Source organism: Citrus clementina, unplaced genomic scaffold (assembly GCF_000493195.1).
Source record: "Citrus clementina cultivar Clemenules unplaced genomic scaffold, Citrus_clementina_v1.0 scaffold_8, whole genome shotgun sequence".
NCBI classification, from domain to species: Eukaryota; Viridiplantae; Streptophyta; class Magnoliopsida; order Sapindales; family Rutaceae; genus Citrus; species Citrus x clementina.
Window position 1 is genome coordinate 17,818,738 of NW_006262022.1, and position 23,243 is coordinate 17,841,980.

General features: G+C 34.4%; 3 protein-coding genes across 4 annotated transcripts; all 3 read left to right on the forward strand.

Annotated features, from left to right (window-relative positions):
* Positions 1-214: 214 nt before the first annotated feature.
* LOC18034157 (ubiquitin carboxyl-terminal hydrolase 13) lies at positions 215-16,625 on the forward strand. Its single transcript, XM_006423973.2, has 32 exons — positions 215-429; positions 683-749; positions 967-1,120; positions 1,244-1,401; positions 2,402-2,667; positions 2,766-2,984; positions 3,070-3,178; positions 3,260-3,375; positions 4,738-4,836; positions 5,306-5,415; positions 5,770-5,844; positions 7,533-7,611; positions 7,718-7,864; positions 8,303-8,383; positions 8,480-8,599; positions 9,974-10,096; positions 10,890-10,967; positions 11,058-11,146; positions 11,260-11,368; positions 12,135-12,203; positions 12,283-12,393; positions 13,833-13,888; positions 14,020-14,197; positions 14,289-14,390; positions 14,481-14,552; positions 14,691-14,756; positions 14,857-14,922; positions 15,081-15,167; positions 15,254-15,370; positions 15,736-15,810; positions 15,901-15,987; positions 16,273-16,625. Exons 1-32 carry the CDS (start codon positions 400-402, stop codon positions 16,312-16,314), a joined length of 3,357 nt encoding a protein of 1,118 aa, XP_006424036.1. The 5' UTR covers positions 215-399; the 3' UTR covers positions 16,315-16,625.
* A 188-nt stretch (positions 16,626-16,813) lies between these two features.
* LOC18035161 (protein SPA, chloroplastic) lies at positions 16,814-18,999 on the forward strand. 2 transcript variants are annotated; one of them, XM_006423976.2, is made up of 5 exons: positions 16,814-17,046; positions 17,343-17,671; positions 17,777-17,813; positions 17,928-18,011; positions 18,691-18,999. In XM_006423976.2, the coding sequence occupies exons 1-5, from the start codon at positions 17,037-17,039 to the stop codon at positions 18,741-18,743; spliced, it is 513 nt and encodes a 170-aa protein (XP_006424039.2). In that variant the 5' UTR covers positions 16,814-17,036; the 3' UTR covers positions 18,744-18,999. The 2 variants fall into 2 exon arrangements, with proteins under 2 accessions (XP_006424039.2, XP_006424038.2); XM_006423975.2 differs by lacking the exon at positions 18,691-18,999 and having other exon boundaries at positions 17,928-18,528.
* A 1,033-nt stretch (positions 19,000-20,032) lies between these two features.
* Positions 20,033-21,886, forward strand: LOC18034724 (probable carboxylesterase 15). The gene is made up of 2 exons (XM_006423977.2): positions 20,033-21,181; positions 21,450-21,886. The coding sequence occupies exons 1-2, from the start codon at positions 20,313-20,315 to the stop codon at positions 21,754-21,756; spliced, it is 1,176 nt and encodes a 391-aa protein (XP_006424040.2). The 5' UTR covers positions 20,033-20,312; the 3' UTR covers positions 21,757-21,886.
* The last annotated feature ends 1,357 nt before the right edge of the window (positions 21,887-23,243 follow it).

Consider the following 23,243-nt stretch of genomic DNA (forward strand, 5'->3'; position numbering starts at 1 on the left):
ACGTGTTCATTCGGCATCAAGTGTATCCACGACGGGTAACGCCTTATGAAAGAGCAGGGGATCTTGACAGAACGGGGGCCAGGGCGATCCGGTCAATCGAATGGACAAATCGTTCAACTGTTTGTAATAAAATGTAAAATAGAGGGAGCCGTTTGTTATTTACCGATTCTACGCAAAATTCCGTCATACGTAAAATGAGATTCCGAAAATGCCCCTACTCCATTTAAAAGACCGAAACTTAGATTGCAATGACCTTCCTTCCTCTCCACCCCCATCTTCTGGTGATCTCTATAGCTTCAGTGTAATCTTTATAATTCCTTCTTTTTGATTCCCCTATTCAATTCTCTTATTATTCTTCCTTTTACAACAAAACGACGCGTCGTACACTCTCCTCACACCATGACTATCATGACCCCAGCTCCAATCGATGTACGTCTCCCATTCCCTCTCGGCTAAAAGAAAATAATAATTTTTAGTGGCAATTTTTTTATTTTTTATTTTCAGTCTTGTTTTTGGTAATTATGGCTTTTGTTTTCGATGCCTAGGGTTTTTGGATTAACTTGTAAATTGGAAATGATGTGAAACGTGCATAGTGATTATTTAGGGTTTTTATTTTTTGTAGTGGATCCGACCACTTGCGTTTTTCTTTCATTTTCTAATATCTTATTTAATTTCTTTATAGCAACAAGAGGATGAGGAGATGCTCGTCCCACACTCTGATTTGGCCGACAATCACCAGCCCATGGAAGGTAGTCAGTCATTTGATCCTTTTTCTGTGAATTCTTATTATTTTTTTTTGAATTTCTTTGGTTTGCATTTTTTTAGTTGCCAATTGATTTTTAGGAAAGTTAGGAGTTGGTAATTTAACACATTGAGTGTATTTGAGCCTAGTTGGAGGGTTTAGACGACTTGCAATAAGTGTAGATTCCAGTTTTAATGCTTGTATTTATGTTGCCATATGATTAGTTGTTGCTCAACCTGAAACTGCCAATGCTGTGGAGAATAATCAGCCATTGGATGATCCTCCATCGTCAAGATTTACATGGAGGATTGAGAACTTTTCTAGGTTGAATACGAAAAAGCACTATTCTGAGATTTTCATTGTTGGTGGCTTCAAATGGTATGTTGGTCACTTTTTGTCCTTTCTATGTCTCTGTTTATTTATTTATTTATCTTTTTATTTTTACTTTCCACAGAGAAAGATTGGTGGTCATTATTGTCTTTTTCCTCTCTGCTTTTGCAGGCGTGTGCTTATTTTTCCAAAAGGAAACAATGTGGACCATCTGTCAATGTATCTAGATGTTGCTGATTCATCAAGTTTACCATATGGTTGGAGTAGATATGCACAGTTTAGCTTGGCAGTGATTAATCAAATCCATTCAAAGTACTCGGTGAGAAAAGGTACCCTTAATATGGACCATGGATCGCAAAATGCTTTTAAGAAATCTTAATATATGAGGCAGTGCATGTTTATATTGTGCCTTTATGTATTTAACTAATGCGCTGGACTCTGTGTTTCTGCCTTAGAAGTATCATAGAGAGTAAAAGAGTCACTATCAAAGAATCTGAAAGTTATAATGAGAATTGTTTAGAAACTTTAATGTGTAAACATATGTAGGTGATTGGAATTGCATTCTTAGTACGACTGTTATATGAATGTTGTAAGTGCATGGATACGGGTGTTGTCTTTCAAGCGGATATAGTGCCATAGTTTGATTGGGAAATGTGTGTCCTAAAAATCATAGATATATTTAACTTTAGTTTTTTTTTTTTAATTTCTGAATTTTTTTCCTTGTATGTTACATGTGATTCTCTTGTGGTATTATTAATTTTTAAATTTCGAGTAACATGTCAAGCATATTTAGATTATCCAAACTAATCTATGAAACTGTTATTTAATATGAAGATATTAGCAGGGAGTTTATTTGTTATTTATTAAAGATATGGAGTACCCTTCCGTCAAATGAATTTCAGGGTTAGGATACGTATGGAAATTGTTCATTATACACACTCTTCCTATCTCCCTGTCCTTTTGTGTTATGTTATTCTGTCATCACTGACTTGGTCTTGGAGGAAGACTGATGCCAAGTTATTTCTTTTAATATTACCTGCCCTGATGCAGATTTAATAATGTATTGTCATCATGGAACATGTGTTTCGGCTATCGTAAGTTGTATTGTGTCAACAAGAGTTTGTTACAGCCACATTTCCCATTAGTTTGCTTGTTTGCTTAACCATGTACCCTTAGACAATCCACTCTTTGTATAACACCATTTTAGTGGTGAACATTCTGAGAGCAATATGTTGACTTTTGTCTAGCTTTATTTACAATAAATGTATAGTTTACTCCAGGCCTTCTGGTTACCCTTTTGACAATATTTTTGTAATTTGAATTTCTCAGATACACAACACCAATTCAATGCTCGAGAAAGTGATTGGGGTTTTACATCCTTTATGCCTCTTGGTGAACTCTATGACCCTAATAGAGGGTATCTTGTGAATGATACACTTATAGTTGAAGCAGAGGTTATTGTGCGTAGGGTTGTGGATTACTGGTCATATGACTCAAAAAAAGAGACTGGTTATGTTGGACTTAAGAATCAAGGGGCCACATGTTACATGAACTCTCTTCTCCAAACTCTATTTCACATTCCTTATTTTCGGAAGGTTAGCATTCCTGCTTCACCTTATGTTCTGGCTCACCTTGAGTTGACTGATTGGAGTTCCATAGAAGAATAACCAATGTCTTTGATTACACCTTTCAGGCTGTATACCATATGCCTACAACAGAAAATGATATGCCATCTGGTAGCATCCCATTGGCTCTGCAGAGTTTGTTTTACAAGCTCCAATACAGCGACAGCAGTGTTGCAACCAAGGAGCTGACCAAATCTTTTGGATGGGACACATATGACTCCTTCATGCAACATGATGTGCAAGAGCTTAATCGAGTTCTGTCTGAAAAACTTGAAGATAAAATGAAGGTAAGGGATTTCACAGCATTTGCCATGTTGAATAGACTGCAACTTTTAAAGTAAATCTAATTGGCATTTTTTAATTTCTTAATAGGGAACTGTTGTAGAGGGCACCATACAACAGTTGTTTGAAGGGCACCACATGAACTACATTGAGTGCATCAATGTAGATTACAAGTCAACAAGAAAAGAGTCATTTTATGGTACCTTTTTGATGTTTGTTACTTAGGTCTAAATAATTCCTTTTTTATCACACAATGTTATTTATCTATATGTGTCTGCAGACCTTCAGCTTGACGTCAAAGGCTGTCGTGATGTTTATGCTTCTTTCGATAAATATGTAGAAGTTGAACGTCTTGAGGGTGATAACAAGTATCATGCCGAGCAATATGGATTGCAGGTTAGTTGCTCTACCTATTTTCTGGTCTGTGTAATTGTCTTACCTTTGTGGAGTTTCAAATGGAAAGTGGTCAATCAAAGCTAGAATGTTGTGTTTTGTGTTGCTTTGAATACGTTATGAAAGCAATTATGTCATTGTGTAATGCTTGTTACCATTTTTAGTTTATTCTTGATGCATTTTCTGTTTGTCTTCATATCCCATTTGTCAAATTATCTATTGATTGGTGTGTTTTAGGTCTGCCTTAGAATAGTTATTGCCTATGCTGAAAAATCAAGTTGTTTCCATATACTAAAAACATGGGGAGACTAGAAGCTTATTACTTCTTATGGTTACCTATTAATGTAAATAGTTATTTTCATGGCGTATACAGATCTAGTATGTATATGGCTGTATTGAGTTGAGTTTGGGGAATAAACGATCAAATCTGAAAATATATGGCAAAGCCTTTTTGCAAAACCTGCTATTTGTGTGAGAGGCGAAAATGCAAAAGCAAGCAATAATCTTAGAAACTCTCCATACCTGGTCACAAATTATCTGATCTCTGCAGAGAAATGTCAATACACAAGAATTCTTATTGGTCAAGCCTATTACTTAGTGTCAGCTTTGATATTTTTTTAATTATTATTTAGTCTAATGGCAATCCAACCCCTTGACCTCCTGTTTTTAATGTAAGAGATTTTACCATCTTAGCATTTCCAATTCCATACAGGCATTGCTCTATGCATTTTACTTTTTGTCTTTTTAAATCACTATGTGCCATATTTCTATTCGTCGTGAAAGCTTGAAAGTGTTCTATTTAGCTATTTTGAAGGATAAGAAGTTGATTCAGGAGCTCCGTTTGTTTCACTTGAGCAAAAGTGGAAAATGAAATTCTCCGAACAAAAAAGGAAGTCATTTTCTACATAATTTTTTGAGTGGATGTAAAACTTCTTACATTTCAGAGTAATTTTTATGCTGAAACAGAGACAAGGAAATATCATTTTTACCAAAAGTATTTTCTGTTCAATATTTTGCTTGGAAACAAAATTGAGCTTTGATTGGATCATCTGGTTATTTTCCCCTCCTATACCACCTGCTTTTTGCAAATTAAAATTGGCAACAAGAGTGAGATTATGATTAGAGAGACCCTACGATGGCCCAAAATACTCTTTCCATAAATATGCAACATGACTGTCTGTTTTGTGCTGGAATAAGGCTTTTCTGAAGCAGGTTATAATTGAATAGGTTAGGTAGTTTTATTATGGAATATTTCATATGTTGCTTGGTTTTTGAACACGGACTTTACAACAATCATATGAAAAGCTTTCTTATTTCTCATGTTGGTCGACTGACTATATCTTGAAACTTGACATGGCTATTCAGGATGCTAAGAAAGGTGTGTTGTTCATTGACTTTCCCCCTGTCCTTCAACTTCAGCTAAAGCGATTTGAATATGATTTTATGCGGGATACCATGGTGAAGGTCAGTGCTTGATATCATTTTATAATCTGTGGAGCTTTTTTTGATATTTCCAGTCCATGTTAGCAAAATGGCTTCATAGAATCATGCACATGTGTAATCTTATAATTATTGGTTCAAATGTTTGTGATACATATCTTCTTGTTGTTTGTTTATTTTATTTTTTGTTGTCAATTGTTGCCTGAATTTAAATAATTACTTTTTGGTTTCATATAATCTGTTGTTGCTTCTTTATCTCTAGAAATTCTCATCAGTTATGATAATGATCCAGCTGCTTGGGTCATATCTAGATTTTTCCCTTCGATTGCATCATCTATAAAATGCATTATCTGCCTTTTAACTATGTTCTCTTGGAAACATAATGTTTTAAGTTTTGATAGAGAAGTGGATTCTCTATCTTGGACGTATAAATTTATTCCATAGTTATCTTTCTTCCTTGTAGCTGATAACTTGTTGCACTCTGATTCTATAGATTAATGACCGTTATGAGTTCCCTCTGCAACTTGACCTTGATCGAGAGAATGGCAAGTATTTGTCACCTGATGCTGACAGGAGTGTTCGCAACCTTTACACACTTCACAGGTACAAATGATAATATGCAATGGTAGAAGAATATTGAAGCACACCAATGAATTTTCTATTTTTTTGGGGTAATTACCTGGTTGAGTTGCGGGGTAATTTCATCAATATTTGAGTGTGTGATTTGTTGCTTTGTGGGTAGTCAAAAGATATGCAACTCTGTGGTTATCAAACCAATAATTAGTTCACCTGCTTTATTTTCCTTTGGTATTTCTTCTTGTTGGTGGAAATATATTGATGCCTCTTACCTTTGGCGAGGACCAATCTTTAATACCTGGCATTTTAGAATTTGACATTATTTATCTCTGTTGTTAATGTCTTTTTGTAGTCTACTTATGCATTCGAATTTGTATACAGTGTTTTGGTTCACAGTGGCGGGGTGCATGGTGGTCATTATTATGCCTTTATCAGACCGACTCTTTCTGATCAGTGGTATGCATCATCTTTCAAGATGTCTTGTTCACATGCTTTGCTTTTGAATCTGTGCGTGCACCTTCTTTCTGCATTGAATTACAAAGCAAGGTCAGGATTTGAGCACCAGGCATACTAGCATGCTCACTGATGTAGGTCTGGTTTGAAAATGTGTGATTTTAGAAAGTAGTCACGTAGAAATAGGATTTAAGGATTTAAGATTTGATTATGGCTTCAAACTACTTTCGTTAGATGTTGAAAAAAAGAACTGTGGCATAATTAAGTGGATATGAACTGAAATGTTCGAGGTAATCAGGAGTACTGCTAACTGTGTATGAGTTTGAGTTATCATAAGGAGAGAGCAAAGATTAAGAACTGGAGGAATATAACAGTAATTGGAGGGATTGAAAGAAAATGCTGGGAACCATTAAGAGATTCAGCTTAATTCTCCATTAGGCAACTCTGATGAATGATGATTATAGAAAACAAAGCATATCTATTTTTTATTCTTATCCTTGATATAACCAGCATTTCAATATTAGAGTTAAGATCTTAATTTGAAACCTAATCAACTAAAAAGACATGAGAAAGCAGGTCATCTTATACTTTATTAAATTACCAAAGTTCCCTAACATGAAGGAATTGCAGTTGGGCCCTTACATATTGGAGTACTCGTTACTCCTGAGCTAACTCTAAGAATGAAAAACTAATTTATTTTAAACTTATAATAATTCAATCTTTTTAATCATGAAATCTTGCAAATATTGATTGCCATCTGTATTTTGGCTGGGTAAACACAAGTTGCTTACAGTTACCTAGAATTTGTGTTCTAGGGCTGTGTCTGTCAAAAGATATATTTGATTCTTTGTATTCATCTTGTGGGTACGAGTGTATTATTTTGTATTTTGAACAGCAGCATGTTGTGTCATCCATATTCTGAGCATGTTGTGTCATCCATATTCTGAGCATGTTGTTTCATCCATATTCTGTCTTGCTGCTTAACTGGGGTTGCTAAGTTTACCTTTTATGGTACAGTAGTTGCTTTTCTTGGGCAAGATTTTACTTCTGACAGTTGCCAAAATAACTAGAGGAAGGCTGTTCCTCATGGCTTTTGCATGAGTTTAAGTTCTTAGTTCTTAGTTCTTAGAATATAGAGTTTTGAGTTCTAAGTTCTTAGAAACTACTGAAAAAATGTTCAACCCTTTGCTTTGAGTTCTATTGTTTAATTACCTGATGATTTGTCCATTATTTAGCAAAACAAATACTCAGTTTTGTATGTGTGTGTGTGTGTGTGTGTGTGTGTGTGCGCTCGCTTGATTCATATGTCATTTATTGGATTATCATACTTGAGTGCCGTGTGTGAATTGAAGGATTGGGTTTTAAGGAGGTTCATTGCCTGAGACAATTTTGTGACTAAAAGGGGTTCAACTATCAGTTTTGTTATATAGTTCACTGTGTGATGCCAATTACAAGGATGCTAATAGATTTTTGTTGTCCACTGATAAATTTAGATCTCTTTATGGCAATTTAACATCAAACGACTGGGTATTTAAATTTTCCTATATGATTAATTAACTTACCGTTAACGTGGCGTGCTTTTGTGTAAAATACTGGATTGGTGATAGCCTGATATTAATACTATACATGACCAAGTATTGATTAAATTATACCATTGCTTTATTTTGCTTAAAATGTTTAGTGGATTTCAGGTATAAATTTGATGATGAAAGGGTAACAAAAGAAGATCTGAAAAGGGCACTAGAAGAGCAGTATGGTGGTGAAGAGGAGGTGACATTTCACATGAATTGTTTTAATAATTCTCTTCTTTTTTTAAATGCCATATACTAGTCTTGGTATATGATTTTACTTACTTTTCCTGCTTTTAATTTGACAGTTACCACAGACAAATCCGGGATTTAACAACACTCCTTTTAAATTTACCAAATATTCGAATGCATATATGCTGGTGTATATACGTGAAAGTGACAAGGACAAGATAATTTGTAATGTGGATGAGCAGGATATTGCAGAACACCTTCGTGTAAGATGTTACTCTTAAATCTATGTGGAGCTTGCATCCATCTGATTCAATATAACAAACTCTTAACTCGTTTTATATTGGTCACCTTTATGACATGAATAACAAGAAAAGTTAACATGGTGCTTCTGTACTTATTTAATGTAACTAACTGTACTGAATCAGAGTAGGTTGGCAACCTGAATAAACAAGCCTATTAATCAAGTTGTATATTGCTCTAGGTTAATTGAAAAACTAATTAGTTCTTAAAATAAGAGTGTACTTCTGGATGGTCCATATTAAAAACAATTTCAAACAGCCATCTCAGCTAGCTTGACTAACTAGTTTCGCTTTGTAGATTTTTGTATATAACCAAATTTTGAAATTTATGTCAGAAAAAGGAAAAACTTGAAATTGCGTTATTCTGGAAAATCGAGCCTAGGAATTAATAATTTATTACAGGAAAGGTTGAAAAAAGAGCAAGAAGAAAAAGAACACAAGAAGAAAGAGAAGGCAGAAGCACACCTTTATACCGTTATCAAGGTTGCCCTTTCAACCTCCGCTTATTGTTAGTCAACTCGTAGTTGACATTTACTACCTGGTTTATCGTATTTTTTATTAACTATATGACATTTCTAGGTTGCAAGGGATGATGACCTTTTGGAACAGATTGGAAAGGATATCTATTTTGATCTTGTGGATCATGACAAAGTTAGGAGTTTTCGTATTCAGAAGCAGATACCTTTCAACCTTTTCAAGGTACAATCACTGGGTTTTTCCTGTTTCCGAACGAATCTTGTCTGTCTATGAGCATTTGATGATGTTTTCATATCTGAGTATGCATTCTCTCTCTCTCTATATGTATGTCTTTTTGAAGATACTTGTATATTTGTTTGTTCTTTAGAGAGGAAAGGTCTTTCCTTGTTTAATTTTCCCATTCTTGGGACGGGATTGGTTGGATGGCGACTGATTATTAGTGCAAGTTATAGTGTACCCACTCCTGCACTGGTATTGCTTCTCAGTTGAAGAAGCTGACGTTTGATTTTGATTTCATTTCATAAGTTTTCGGGTCTGCTGTTGTTTAAATAGAACATTAGAACTGGAATTGTTGAAATTTGCATCATTATCTTGTTTTATATAAATTAATGAATCTGGCTACAGCAATTGGTACTGTTGCATTCAGATTTTTTAATTACTGTGCTTGGTTCCTGTTTCTCACATGAACTATACAGCAAACATGTTTTGTGGGAATTTGCGATATCTATATTCAATATTATGTTCTCTTGAGATTATATGATATTATATTGGTTCATTTGCTGTGAAATTTTTTTGAGAAAAGCCTTTTGCCATACATTTTTTTTGTTGTTTGGGGGGGGGGGGGGGGAATTTGTACATGTTTCGTAGGCTTTAATGACATTCTCTTTGAGCAACTCAATTTTTAATCATGCTCATGGCGTTGTTTTTGTTATATTTGAATCATGTTGTACTGATTCATTTGCAGTCAAATCTCAGTGTACAATTTGCCTTGATCTTGTGAAAGTCCTCTTCTGGTAAATTTTAGAGAAATTACCTGAACAATCTGGACTATTTGGATAAGTATTTGGTTTGAAGACTAATAATAATTTTCCCATGCTTTTGACTCCAAAAAATTAATCGATTTGACTGAAATGGAGCTGAAATACTTAATGGTCCTCCTTTGGAACTTCCAAATAATCCTTAGAACTGCTAAGATGTTCGAAACAGTGTTTGAAGCTTTGCCATGTGTATATCGAAGTCGTTACTATCCTTTTCTATTTCGATCTTTCTGTGCTGTACTGTTCAAGGATATTTGAGATTTTTTGCTTATATGAGTTTTTTCAATGCTTCAATGTTAAGATTAGTTACAAGTTCGAATTTCATACAAATTTATATTTTTTGGGAATTGGTTGGAATGTGCTCTTATCTATTAATCGGGTTTTGGTTCACACGACCTATTGCGGCAGGTGCTGTCTGCAGATTTACTCGTGTAAATTTGATTTTTTTCTCATCTAATGATTTCCTATGTTCTGAAGCATCAGCCCAACGTTTGGTGGAATCAAGTTTCATTTTGCAATGCCTTCGTGAATTAGTGATTTTGCATTATGGTGTGTGCAGGAAGAGGTTGCCAAAGAGTTTGGTGTTCCGGTGCAACTTCAGCGCTTTTGGCTGTGGGCAAAGCGTCAAAACCATACATACCGTCCTAATAGGCCATTGACACATCTAGAAGAAACACAAACTGTTAGTAAATTCTGCTCGCTTTTCTCTGGTGCTATGGTTTCAAGGGCATTGTTGTACCCTATTGTATTCCATGTCTTCTATTTAAACTTTCCCCATTTAGTCTTGCATGCATTTTTAATCTTCCTCATAATTGTTAGATAAACAAGCTAGTAGTTATTGTGAATCTGATCAATGAGATTTGAGTTGTCCTTTTCTATTTTGTTAACTTTTTGGTGGTTGGGGATGTGAGGTATTTGCAAGAAATGGGGAATATTCTGGTTATGATAAGTATCATATTTTGTTGTGATTGTTTACGTTGTGTTTGTTATCCATTTGTATTTGTGTTTAACTTCACTTTGCCGTTTCACTTCATTTTCCCTCAAGAATATTTTGGGTCTTGTGGTGACATATTAGCAACAGTGAGCATCTTTCTGCTGTTACATTGCTAAATACATTTTTTTTATAGCTCTACTTTATTTCAGCCTCATTTGTATTACTGTCTGGTATGCGATCCTACTCTATGGCTCTTGCATATTAATACCCATATGTGTCATCATGTGTTTTTGTTGGAAGACTCGTTGAATCAGTCAGTTATATTCAGGTTCTGCAATGTCCATTGCGTTTTCTTTTTGCTCCTGCTTAGTATAAAGTGTGCGGTGTCCACTGCTTATGTATTATCCAGAAGTCTCATTTTTGCAGCATTGTAACTAACCATTGTGCACTCAGCGATGCCTCTTTCAGGAGTTACTGAATTTTGGAATTTTAAAAGTGTACAATGCCCGATCTTAAGTTCTTTTGTTTGTCTGTATTTTAGGTTGGACAGTTGAGGGAGGTGTCAAATAAGGTCCATAATGCAGAACTGAAGTTATTCTTAGAAGTAGAACGTGGACCGGTAATCTTATTTTTCAAACTTAGCCATCCAAATTCTTCCTTGAAGTACCTCTCCTTCCAGCATTTCTCATTTCTAGCTCTTCTTATTCAGGATTTACGCCCTATTGCTCCACCTGAGAAGACAAAGGAAGATATTTTGCTCTTCTTCAAGCTTTATGACCCTGAGAAAGAAGAGCTGCGGTACTTATTCTTCTTTTGTATATTCACTCAAATCTATGTGTGTATTTCTTTTCCATTTTTCTTCAATGGACAATCTGAAGAAGTTAATGTGAGAATTATTTTTCTATCAACAGTTATGTTGGAAGGCTTTTTGTGAAAAGTACTGGTAAGCCGATGGAATATTTGCCAAAACTAAATGAAATGGCTGGTTATGCTCCTGATGAAGAAATCGATCTATATGAGGTTTGTTCCTGTTGCTAAAATTTCTTTTCTAGTATCATTTCATGGTGAAGTATTGGTTGGATGGTGGTCTTGGATGGTGGTCAAGACTCAAGTCAAGATCAATTATTCCCATATTACCAGAGTCGCAAAAATGTTGGTTAGATGTAGGTGGTTGACACTCCAAAAAGGTTGATCTAGACATAATAATTTGAATTAGTGGTCCATTTATTTGAATTCAAAGTTGGAGCATGTGTACAATTGGTGGATCTAATGAGAATCTTTAGCTTTTTGTGATTTTGCTACTGTAGTTATGCTGAGACTTGAAGCAATGTATAACCCTGTGTTTAATCCTTTTTTTCTGGGCTCACTAGAAACACATTACCATCTGACCCTAAAGTAATAGATTTATATACTTGCTTATTTTCAATTTGAGAGTGGACATAAATTAGACATACAGTTGCTCACCCCCCTGGGGTATGTCTGGTACTGCTGATTCTCTGCTCTTCTTAGAATCTACTGGTTTGACTATCTATCCTTTGATTAGTTGGAGTTTGATTGGTATTTTGTTTTGATATTTTATGATATTCTTACAAATGTGGACTTTGAGGATTTGAGCCATGCAAGGGTTAAAATATCTGAGGAATGGTTTTCTTTGGTCCTTAAGTCCATTCTAGAGGTTTGATTGGACACTTAATGTGTTTAATAGAGTCACCATGTCATATTTACAATTTATGTTTCTATATGTTATTTGGAGGATGCTATCTCACCTTTTGTTATTGATGTTCAGGAAATTAAGTTTGAGCCCAGTGTAATGTGTGAGCCCATAGAAAAGAGATGCACGTTTCGAGCTAGCCAGGTACATGTTATGCATAAAATTCATAGTGATTTACATGGCTTTTGATAGAGTTTTAAAACATTTGCCGTCTCTGCTGCAGCTTGAAGATGGAGACATTATTTGCTTTCAAAAATCTACTCCAATTGAAGGTGTTGGTAAATTTCGCTATCCGGAAGTGCCTTCATTCTTGGACTATGTGCACAATCGCCAAGTATGCATCCTTGTTTCTTTTTATATCTGCTAACGCATCACTGTTGTATTGTTTTTGTCTTTTCCCTTCTGCTCTATACATACACTGTACTTTGTTTGAAAATTTTCTTGTCTCTGTACGGATTTCCCTGCTTGTGAAGCTTGATAGTAAATGCCATATGAGCCCTCTAAAATGCATTCTTAGCAGATGATACTTGCTGCTTGGAGGAAAGATTGGGTTCATGAGATTGGCTATGTATTGTTCTTGCTGGATTGTATTTTGGTGATTCTATGCACTAGTAGTATTTTTAAAGAGAGAACTGATCAGGATATAAAATGAAAGGTGTTCTTAAAGATAAATATGGTGTAGAGGTGCTGGTGTTCATGCTTTTTGATGACCATTTGAATACAATTTGTCAGAAGAGGGAGCACCATTAGAAATCAAAATAATACAACGTGGTTCTTGTTAGTTCAATTGGTAAGACCTCTTGGGGTGCTAGAAGAGGTTTGGGATTCGAATATGCTTACTCCATGGTTGTGGAGGGTTCTTATTTCATTTATGTGTATTGAAAAAGGATTAGGATTATTGTTATTGTTATTTTAAGGAAGAATAATTAATGAATGTAAACGTTATGAAAATGTGTTTATTTTTTACAGTGGTTACTGCATATAACAAAATAATATAACATGAGTGATGTTAGTTCAATTGGTAGGACCTCCTGGGGTGGGGTGCCAGAAGAGTTCTGGGATTCAAATATGCTTACACCAAGGATGTGGAGGGGTTTCTTATTTCATTTATGTATATTGAAAAAGGATTAGGATTATTGCTATTGTTATTTTAAGAAAGAATAATTAATGAATGTAAATGTTATGAAAATCTGTTTATTTTTAACAATGGTTACTGCATATAACAAAATTAACCATCTCTAGGAATGTCTTTTGTTAAGGCACACTGACCTTCCTGCAGTGTGCAAAACTAGAAGCAAGTGATTTCTACCACATATTCGAAGAACTCTAAACTTCACAGATTGGAACTTTAAAGTTCTGAAGCTGAGAGAGCCTTGTTTGTTCTTTGTCACATTACATTATTGTAAAAAGTAGCGTAGGGTTAAAAAGATACTATGATTTTTTTTTAAAAGCATAAATATTGATTCCTTTGGATTTCTGGGTCATTGAGATTGGTTTCAAATTAGATGAATTCTGTGCTTTTGTTTTTTCCTTTTAAATAATAGCTCGCCTTTCTTGCCTGAAGCTGTGCCATTTAGGTCATGCAGCCTGTTAGAATCTTGTCTTTGAATATTGATTGTAAGAGCTCAGTAATGTTTTGTGTGAAATTTCATATAATTTGCGTGGTTTTCATATTGATATTCTTGCTAATGGTACACTGATCATCAATACGCACCTGTTTGAATTAGCTCATAATTGAAATCGGTAAATGTTTGTGCAATTTCTCTGCCATAGGTGGTTCATTTTCGGTCTCTTGAAAAACCCAAGGAAGATGATTTCTGTCTAGAGATGTAAGTGCATAATTTTGGTTGACTTCGATCTATGTTGATTCTTATTATTGGTGTCTTTATAGGTTGTGCATGGACCTAGCAAAGGACATGGTTAATTACATTGTATCTGATACTGTTATGTCTATTTTAAGGTCAAAGCTTTATACTTATGATGACGTTGTAGAAAGAGTAGCTCAGCAACTGGGTTTGGATGATCCATCTAAGATCAGGCTTACATCACACAACTGTTACTCTCAGCAACCTAAACCCCAACCCATTAAGTACCGTGGGGTTGATCATTTATCTGACATGCTGATCCACTACAACCAGGTAATTTCATGTTGTCTAATTTATTATGTAATTTGGGGGGTGGGGGAAGCATAATTAATCTAATTCTCTTTCTCACCATGTTTTCGGACAGACTTCTGATGTATTATATTATGAAGTATTGGACATTCCACTTCCAGAATTACAATGTCTGAAAACACTCAAAGTCGCATTTCATCATGCTACCAAGGATGAAGTGAGTATGCTGATCTTATTTTTCCAAATAATCTTAATGGTGGTGATATTGTGTATAGTAAACTAAAAACTTGGGCTAATTTGGTATCAGGTGAGCGTTCATACTATTAGACTACCAAAGCAGAGTACTGTAGGGGATGTGATTAATGATCTTAAAACAAAGGTACTTTATGGCTATATTCATGCTAAAGGCATGCAAATTTTTATGAATGGATGTGATTTGAGCACTCATTTCTTATTCACATTCCACTCATTTCTGATTCACATTAGTAATTAGTCAATCTGCTGCGTTCTGGAACAGGTGGAATTGTCACATCCTGATGCAGAACTTCGATTGCTGGAAGTTTTCTATCATAAGATCTATAAGGTCTGAAATTCTTTTGTTAGCTATCTGTATACTGATTAATATTCATCCTGATTGAAAAGTTATGTTGAACTGGAATCATTAACTTGGTTTATTTATGCAGATTTTTCCACTTAATGAAAAGATTGAGAATATAAATGATCAATACTGGACATTAAGGGCAGAAGAGGTCAGTGCCTTTTTTTCTTTCTTTCATGATGGCTAAGAAATACAAGGAAACCAATTACTTCTGTTATGAATGAGACATAGAATAAATGTTTCTTTTCTTCTTCCAGTTTTTTTATGAGCTCCCGTTTACCTGTAATTTCTATGATTTTAACGTCACAGATTCCAGAAGAAGAAAAAAATCTCGGTCCACATGATCGTCTAATTCATGTTTATCACTTTACAAAAGAGACAGCTCAGAACCAGATGGTAAATACGTCTCTAAGCTATGTAAATAGTGAATCTCAAATATTTCATTTATATCTCACCATCTTAACACTATCTCTATTCGGCAGCAAATTCAGAACTTCGGTGAACCGTTTTTCTTAGTTATACATGAAGGTGAGACTCTGCAAGAAATAAAAGTGCGAATACAGAGGAAACTGCAAGTTCCAGATGAAGAGTTTGCTAAGGTATATATCCCTTGGGTTTGTGTATCATGTTCTACCTAAATAAAGTTTATTTCCCTTGGTTCAATTGGAAGTGGAAATGTTTTATTAATAAAGAGCGAGGACTGGATGAATGGTTACTTGTTTTACTAGAACTAGTTTTCTTGCATTTGTCCCATGTGCACTATTAGAACCCACCTTTCCGGCTTGTGAATGATCTGTGGTGTTCAATAAATTATATTCTTTACCACATTATTCAGTAAAGAAAGTTCCTATGCATTGCTGATTTTTCTTTCCATAAAATAATATTATTCGTAGCTTATAGTTTTTCTTATTGGTGAATATCATCTGAGAAGACCCAATTTTGTTATTATATTTTCCATTTGCAGTGGAAGTTTGCATTCCTTTCTCTTGGTCGCCCAGAATACCTTCAGGACACGGACATTGTTTCCAGTCGTTTTCAGGTGCTGTATAGTGATTTTGATTTATCACTGTTTGAATCTTTGTTAAAGCATACGTTGAGAAGTCACTGATTTTCTGTCATTAATCCACAGAGAAGAGATGTTTATGGTGCTTGGGAGCAATATCTTGGATTGGAACACTCAGACAGTGCTCCTAAAAGGGCATATGCTGCTAACCAGGTATGGCTAATATGTCAATGTTGATTCTTGAAACTCTATATATTTTTGGGTGATTATCAAGATGTTCAGGCTTTATTAGATTGGCGACCAAAGTGTCTCATTCTTGCTTATTAAGTTCTGCAGAGCTTATTATTGAACTTCTTTTGGTTGACTGTTTGCTACTGCCAAAGTGTGTGGTGTTCTTTGACCGATCCCCCATTCCGCAAGAGTGCAAAATGAATGAAAAAATCGACTAGATATGTATTGACTGTCTATTGATACGTAATTGTAATGGTTGTTTTTCAGAATCGGCATACGTATGAGAAGCCAGTTAAAATCTACAATTAGGAAACATTTGAAGATGCATGAATTTCATTCATGGCGGTGGATTCAGTTGGTAAGCCTCAACACCAATTGATCTGTAAAAATGGGCAAAATGAAAAGGGATCGAGGCTATAAAGGTGAAAAGGGAAAGCATATGGTTGTTGACTTTATTGGGGTATTGTAATTCTTCTTCAGCTAGCATGGATTGGGAGGACATTTCCCCTTTAGCAAATGTGTATCTATCTGCAAGTGTTGTCACAGATATATTTATAGGGTATAGTGGGTGATCCTTGTTTTCTTTTTTTTCCCCTTTTTAATTAATCCTTGTTTCTTTATTTTCCTTTTTCATCATGTTTGCTTTCCTGATTTTTGTTTTCATGTAGATGGCTGATCAGCCACTGTTGTGAGCCTGTTTCCACACAGAGAGATATATATACATATTTTTTTGTATACGGAAGTTTACAGGCCCTGCATTTTCAATTGTCATTAGATAATATTAGTTGCCTTCTATTATTTTCTTTCTTTTTTTTTTTTTTTTTTTTTTGGCGTTTTGATTACGTCCGCATTCTAAGATCATGCCAACAGGGTTAAAAGGACGAAAAGAGCATAAACTCCAATTCATCCTTTTTTTGTTAATTTCCCTTTTAATGTTTTTCTCTTTTAACTGTCTCTGTGATTTTGAAATGCAGACATCTGCAGCTAAGCATAATTTTATCTATATAAGATAAAAAGAGTTACATCATTTGATGAAGCAAGGTATTGTGATTATAATAAGTAGAGAACGTGATCTCTTAATTTATTAAACTACAGCTCGAACTTGAGTTTTGCAATATTTGCGACATTTTGACATTGAAACAAAGGGAGTTTCCATTGAGCTATAAAATGAGAGGGGTAAACCGGTCAATGCCCGTAATTGTATTAAAGTGAAATTGAAAACACAGGAACGAAAATGAAAAAAATAAAATAAAATTGAAGGACGCCTGAGATCCACATATTATATTATTATTGATTTCTTCTTCTTCTTCTTCCTCTTCTTCTTCATTTGTTTGTAGCAAAGTATCCATCCATGGCTGCACTGTGTTTCTGCTCCCTGCAATTCCACCCTCTACTTTCAAAATCAAACACTTTGGTCCCTCAAATATTCGCTGCAAAATCAGAAACCGCAACTCTCTCCCGCTGCAGCATTTCAAAGCACAAAGAAAGAGTCATTAAACCACCACCCACCAAAATTAAAAAGCTGTTTCTGCATCCACTTCCAATTCCAATGTTGCTGCTCAGTAGGTTTGAATTTGATAGGCCTTTTGTTTTGGATACTCAAACTGTTCTTGCTACTATCAGCGTTTTTGTCGCCATAGCTCTCTCCCTTTTCCTCGGCTTCAAGGTTGTTCTCGTAGTATTAATAAATATTTTCATTTTCATTTTATTTTAAATACCTATTTTCTCTATCATTTCAAGCATCTTACCCTTTGTTTCTTTTTCTTTGCAGGGAGACCCTGTTCCCTGTGACCGTTGTGCGGGAAATGGTAACTTCTATCACCCCATTATATTTTTATGGTTTTTGTGATTCATTCAATAGGAAAAGTGCAATATCTCTTTTTTATTTTGGGGATAATTTGGATTCTCTGTGTTGAACATAGGTGGTACAAAATGTGTATTCTGTAATGATGGTAAGATGAAGATAGAATCCGGATTGGTTGATTGTCGCGTCTGCAAGGGAGCAGGTTTTATTTCTGAAACAACAAAACTCGAGAGATTTCACATGAGTGTTGTGGATATGTGAAAATAAAAAGGAAATAAAATTAGTTAAATGAGATTATGTGGAGTGATATAGTGATGATACAGCAGTTTGTATGAAAATGTGTGCTTGTAGGAGTTTGTATGCACACTATTGTTCTTTTTAATAACGCTCTGCTTTCTTGGTGGTGCTACCCTATATCACTGAGATTGAATTAATTCATTTTGTTTTGGGTAACATAGCATTTGCAATTAGAGAATTGTGCAATTTTATTTTTTTTCCTCTCCCTCTTTTTAGCACTTGAAAATATTTTTTTTTTTGGTGGCTTGCTCGGAGTACTTTCACTTAAGCATTTTGGTATTTATATTTGTTAATATCATTCTGGTTACTGCTAGTATGAGCTCTATTAGATATTCTTTATGTGTGGGCATACAATTTGAATGGAACGTAGCTGTTTGATTTGAGTTCAAAGATTTATATATTTTATCAGGCTAATATCAATTTCACCCAAACACTGATTTAAAGTGATGCTCAATTTAGTCATTTTAAAATCAACATCCCTGATGATATATCAGATTACTTAGTTCTCTTGAATTTAAATACTTGTATATTAATTCCATCTACATTTATCTTTTTAGTGTTAAAAGAATTTCCTCTCTCTGTAGGATTGATACTCTGCAAGAAATGTGGAGGTTCTGGATATTCTAGACGTCTATGAGCTGTTGTTATCTACAGCCAGATATATTTTTGATCTGTAAGAAAAAAAATTACTGAAGCTTTAAATTCTTTTGTTCATATCATTGCTTTTCAACCCTTTCCACCTCCCGCTCTCAATTTTTCGCTTCTCTCACATCCAACTTATTATGTAATTGTGGTGCAGTGGAAATAACAAGAGTTGTAAATGCTGATGTAAAATTCTATTTGTTTAGATAATTGTATTACTCTTACAGCCGTCTCGTGCTGACCAAATATAATCCTCGAAGAAAAGAAAGTACTGAGTTTTCGTTGCTTCTTTTCTTTTCACTGAGATAGTAGTATATTATTGGTTACTTTTGCTGTGCCATCAAGAAACAGAAATCAGTATAATTGTAAATCACTGCAAAGATGGACTTACCTTTGAACAAGAATAATGGAAGCAAATTCTGGCAAAATTTTATCCTCAAAAGGATGCCCTGATCATGTGGAGCATCAGTAAGGATAAAAGAACATTTACTCAGTACCTTTATTAAGAAATGTTGGAGCTTACAGTCTACGATATTCAAATGCCAAAATAACTTGTTCCATCTTTTCAACATTTACTCGGTACCTTTTAGTAAGAAATATTGGAGCTTACAGTTTGTGATATTCAAATACCAAAAATAGCTTGTTCCATCGTTCCTTTATTGTGCTATAGACAAATTAAGAACTTCAAAACAATTACTGGGTGCGAAACAGGAATTGTTATCCAAATCACCCTTTGTTTATTTGTTCCATCACAACATGTTTTTCTTGGGTGACAAAAATAGTTGATTCATGAATCATTGCATTGCTTCTGCTATATATGCAGTGGGGGTTGTGAGTTGAGAACTTTATAGCTCCTGCCTTTGCCCACTGCATAATCCAAATTTATGACTAGTGTTTGTTTTGACCCTTTGGAAACTAGTGCTGCATCATCTTCCTTAATAATTGTTGGTTTTTCTTTTTGGAATATGTATATGAAGACAAGTATCATCATGTCATTACCAATAGCATAATGAGAACAAAATAAATCTGCACTTACTGTTCCAGAAATGTGCATGGAACGACACTTTGAAGGCTATATAGGCCTTTCCGAAAGCTAGATCAAGGATGTGTGAACAATTCACTGGTTAGCTTAATTTTTATATGTAGAGAGAGAATTGCTAACAAAAAGAAATTGCTGGTATTCACTTGATCACTTCTGAGCTGCAGTATTAGAAATATTACACTATACTCAATAGTCTTATATTCCAACAGTTATCATGCAATTGCAATGTTTTATTGGCCGTTGCTGCTAATCTGATATGCAAATACTAGCTATTACCTACTCTTGGACTCTTAAAGGTTCAGAGTTCAGAGTAGGCTGTTCAGGAATTGTTTCTTAATGCAATATTTTTTTTTTTTTGTTTTGTTGAGTGATGTAATTATTAGTTTGCCTGCAATGTGTTTATTCATGTGCTATCTGGAGAGAGAGGTAAAACTTTTTAATCCTACAAAAATGTTGGTACAGCAATCTGTTGGCTTGCAATGGATGGATTGATGCTCTTTGTAGCAGTATCTGACAAAATTGATGAGCTTTATAGAGCGTCATCTTCATACTTTGTGTTTTTGTCATCATATTGACAAACCCACAAGAATACAGAAGCAACTTGCCATTAGGCCACCACCCTTTTTAACTCTTTCTCTGTTGTTTGTTCTCTCTTTCTCCTTATTCTCCCTTCTTTTTATCTGCGTTTTTCTCATCTTCCTTTCTTGTAAGAAAGAAATGTCAAACACTGGTACAGCTGCCACTGCTTCTTTAGTTGATGAATGCCGTGGAGTCCTTTTCGTGTACAGCGATGGGTCCATTGTTCGCTTGCCTAAACCAAGCTTCAGTGTCCCTGTACACGATGATGGTTCCGTTGTATGGAAAGACGTGGTGTTCGACCCTGTTCATGATCTTTCTCTCAGGCTGTACAAGCCGGCTTTACCTGTTTCCACCAAGCTACCAATCTTTTACTACATTCATGGGGGAGGTTTTTGCATTGGGTCACGCGCTTGGCCAAACTGTCAAAACTATTGCTTCAATCTGGCCTCAGAACTCCAAGCTGTGATCATCTCCCCGGACTACCGGTTGGCCCCAGAGAACAGGCTCCCGGCTGCAATTGAAGATGGTTACATGGCTGTGAAATGGCTCCAGGCTCAAGCAGTGGCAAATGAGCCCGACACTTGGTTGACTGAAGTCGCTGATTTTGGAAAAGTGTTCATATCTGGTGATTCTGCAGGTGGCAACATTGCTCATAACCTGGCGGTCCGTCTCAAGGCTGGCTCGCTGGAATTAGCTCCTGTTCGGGTGAAGGGTTATATTCTTCTTGCTCCCTTTTTAGGTGGAACAGTGAGGACCAAATCAGAAGCTGAGGGTCCTAGAGAAGCTTTCCTCAATTTGGAACTCATTGATAGGTTTGTGCAAACTTTACATGGGCTTCTCTTTTATTTATTCTTTTATTGAGGAAAAGAAAAGCATACTGAGATTCCTCCGCGATCAAGCTCAATTTACGTGAGTAATTGATAGTTAATTTAATAAAAGAGTTATTAAATCACATACACTACAATTAACCAATAGACACTATTTTTAAAGGCATATGAAAGTTCAAATCACGAGATGACCCTAATTCGCGTGTTAGTTCTTGATAAAGAAGCTTATTGTTTTTGTATATAATGGTTTTAGGTTTTGGAGACTCTCCATACCAATTGGAGAGACAACAGATCATCCACTAATAAACCCATTTGGGCCAGTCAGCCCTAGTCTTGAGGCAGTGGATCTTGATCCAATTCTAGTTGTTGTTGGGGGAAGCGATTTGCTCAAAGACAGAGCTGAGGATTATGCAAAGACACTTAAAAATTTTGGAAAGAAGGTTGAATATGTTGAATTTGAAGGAAAGCAGCATGGATTTTTCACCATTGATCCCAACTCTGAAGATGCCAACCGCTTGATGCAAATCATCAAACACTTTATTGCTGAAAATTCCTCCTAAGCTATAAGGCTTTATGATCCTGTTATGCAATGCGGGTCTTTCTGTATTTTCAAAATAAAAATGTAATCTTGTATCTAAATTGTCGTTTTATGATTTTGCAAAAGTAAAGTCTAAAATTTAAATTAGTAATTCCCCATGGTTAAATCTAATCGAGGAGGGTTGATTTTTTTTTTTTTTTTTGAGGTAAGGAGGACTGGTATTAAATGAAACGACAATTTTTTAATCAGCATTGAATAATTATTAATTTAAAATTATAAACTTATGTAAAATCAGCATTTAACTGAATACTCTCTCGTAGTTGATGTATACATACAATAAAATAGCTCCAAATAATATATACACTCACATCATATATTTGTTATGGATTACTTCATTCTTTTATTAAAGCATAGTTTCAATTTCTCTATCATCAATGGTTATTACAAAAGTGCTCCTGCAACATAAGAGAAACAATAAATTAAGAAGATCAATAAATATGGGTCGGAAGGCTTCCTTCGGGAGGTATTTTGTATCATCACTCTTGTATATAAGAATAATGATAGAGTTATAAACTCTCATATAAATTTATTTCCTACAAACTGATACGATATAATTAAATTAGTTGTATTAAATATCCTAAATAATTTTTTATTATTTTATTTTTTCATACAACCAAGAACTTATGCTATATTAGTTCGTACAAAATATATCTCTATTTGATATAATAATTAACAAATTGTAACTTAAAAATTACACTATTAAAATATTTAGTAAATAACTACTGTTGTGGTTTGAATTTTGAAAGTTAAGTTGATTTTAATGTACACTTAGCGTGTGTTTGGTTGTAGTATTAAGGGGGTATTAAATTACTATTTGTATTAAGTTAATACTAATACCATGTTTGGAAAAACATCACATGAGATAAAGATACTGTAGTTAATGCGGCAGCTTACCTTTTTTTTTTTTTTTTCTCTTTTCCTTCTTTGGCAGCTTGCGTTTCTTTTTTTTTTTCCTTCTTCTTTCTTTTCCAATTGCTTTTTGTTTTAACTTTTGTTTTTGCTTATAATAATAATAAAAAATAAAGATAAATTTTTAATTTAATATAATATTATATAACATTTTTATTTTTAAATTATAATTTAATATAAATTAATAAATATATAATTTTTTATTCAATAATATTATATTATAATTTATTAATAAATTTATAATATAATATAACTAATAATAAATATTTAAATATGAATAAATTTGAATAATATTAATTTAAAATTAATAACAATATTAATATTAATATAATAAAATATAAAATTTAAATTAATTACAAAAAAATTAATACAGTACAGTGTAGTGCCAAATATTGTACAGTATTATTATAATACAATGCTAATACAATACAGCATAATACAATACATCAGCATTAAAATAATGCAATACAACATAATATAATACAGTGTACCAAACACACCCTTAGCGTGTGTTTGGGGTGTGGAATTGCATAGCATTAA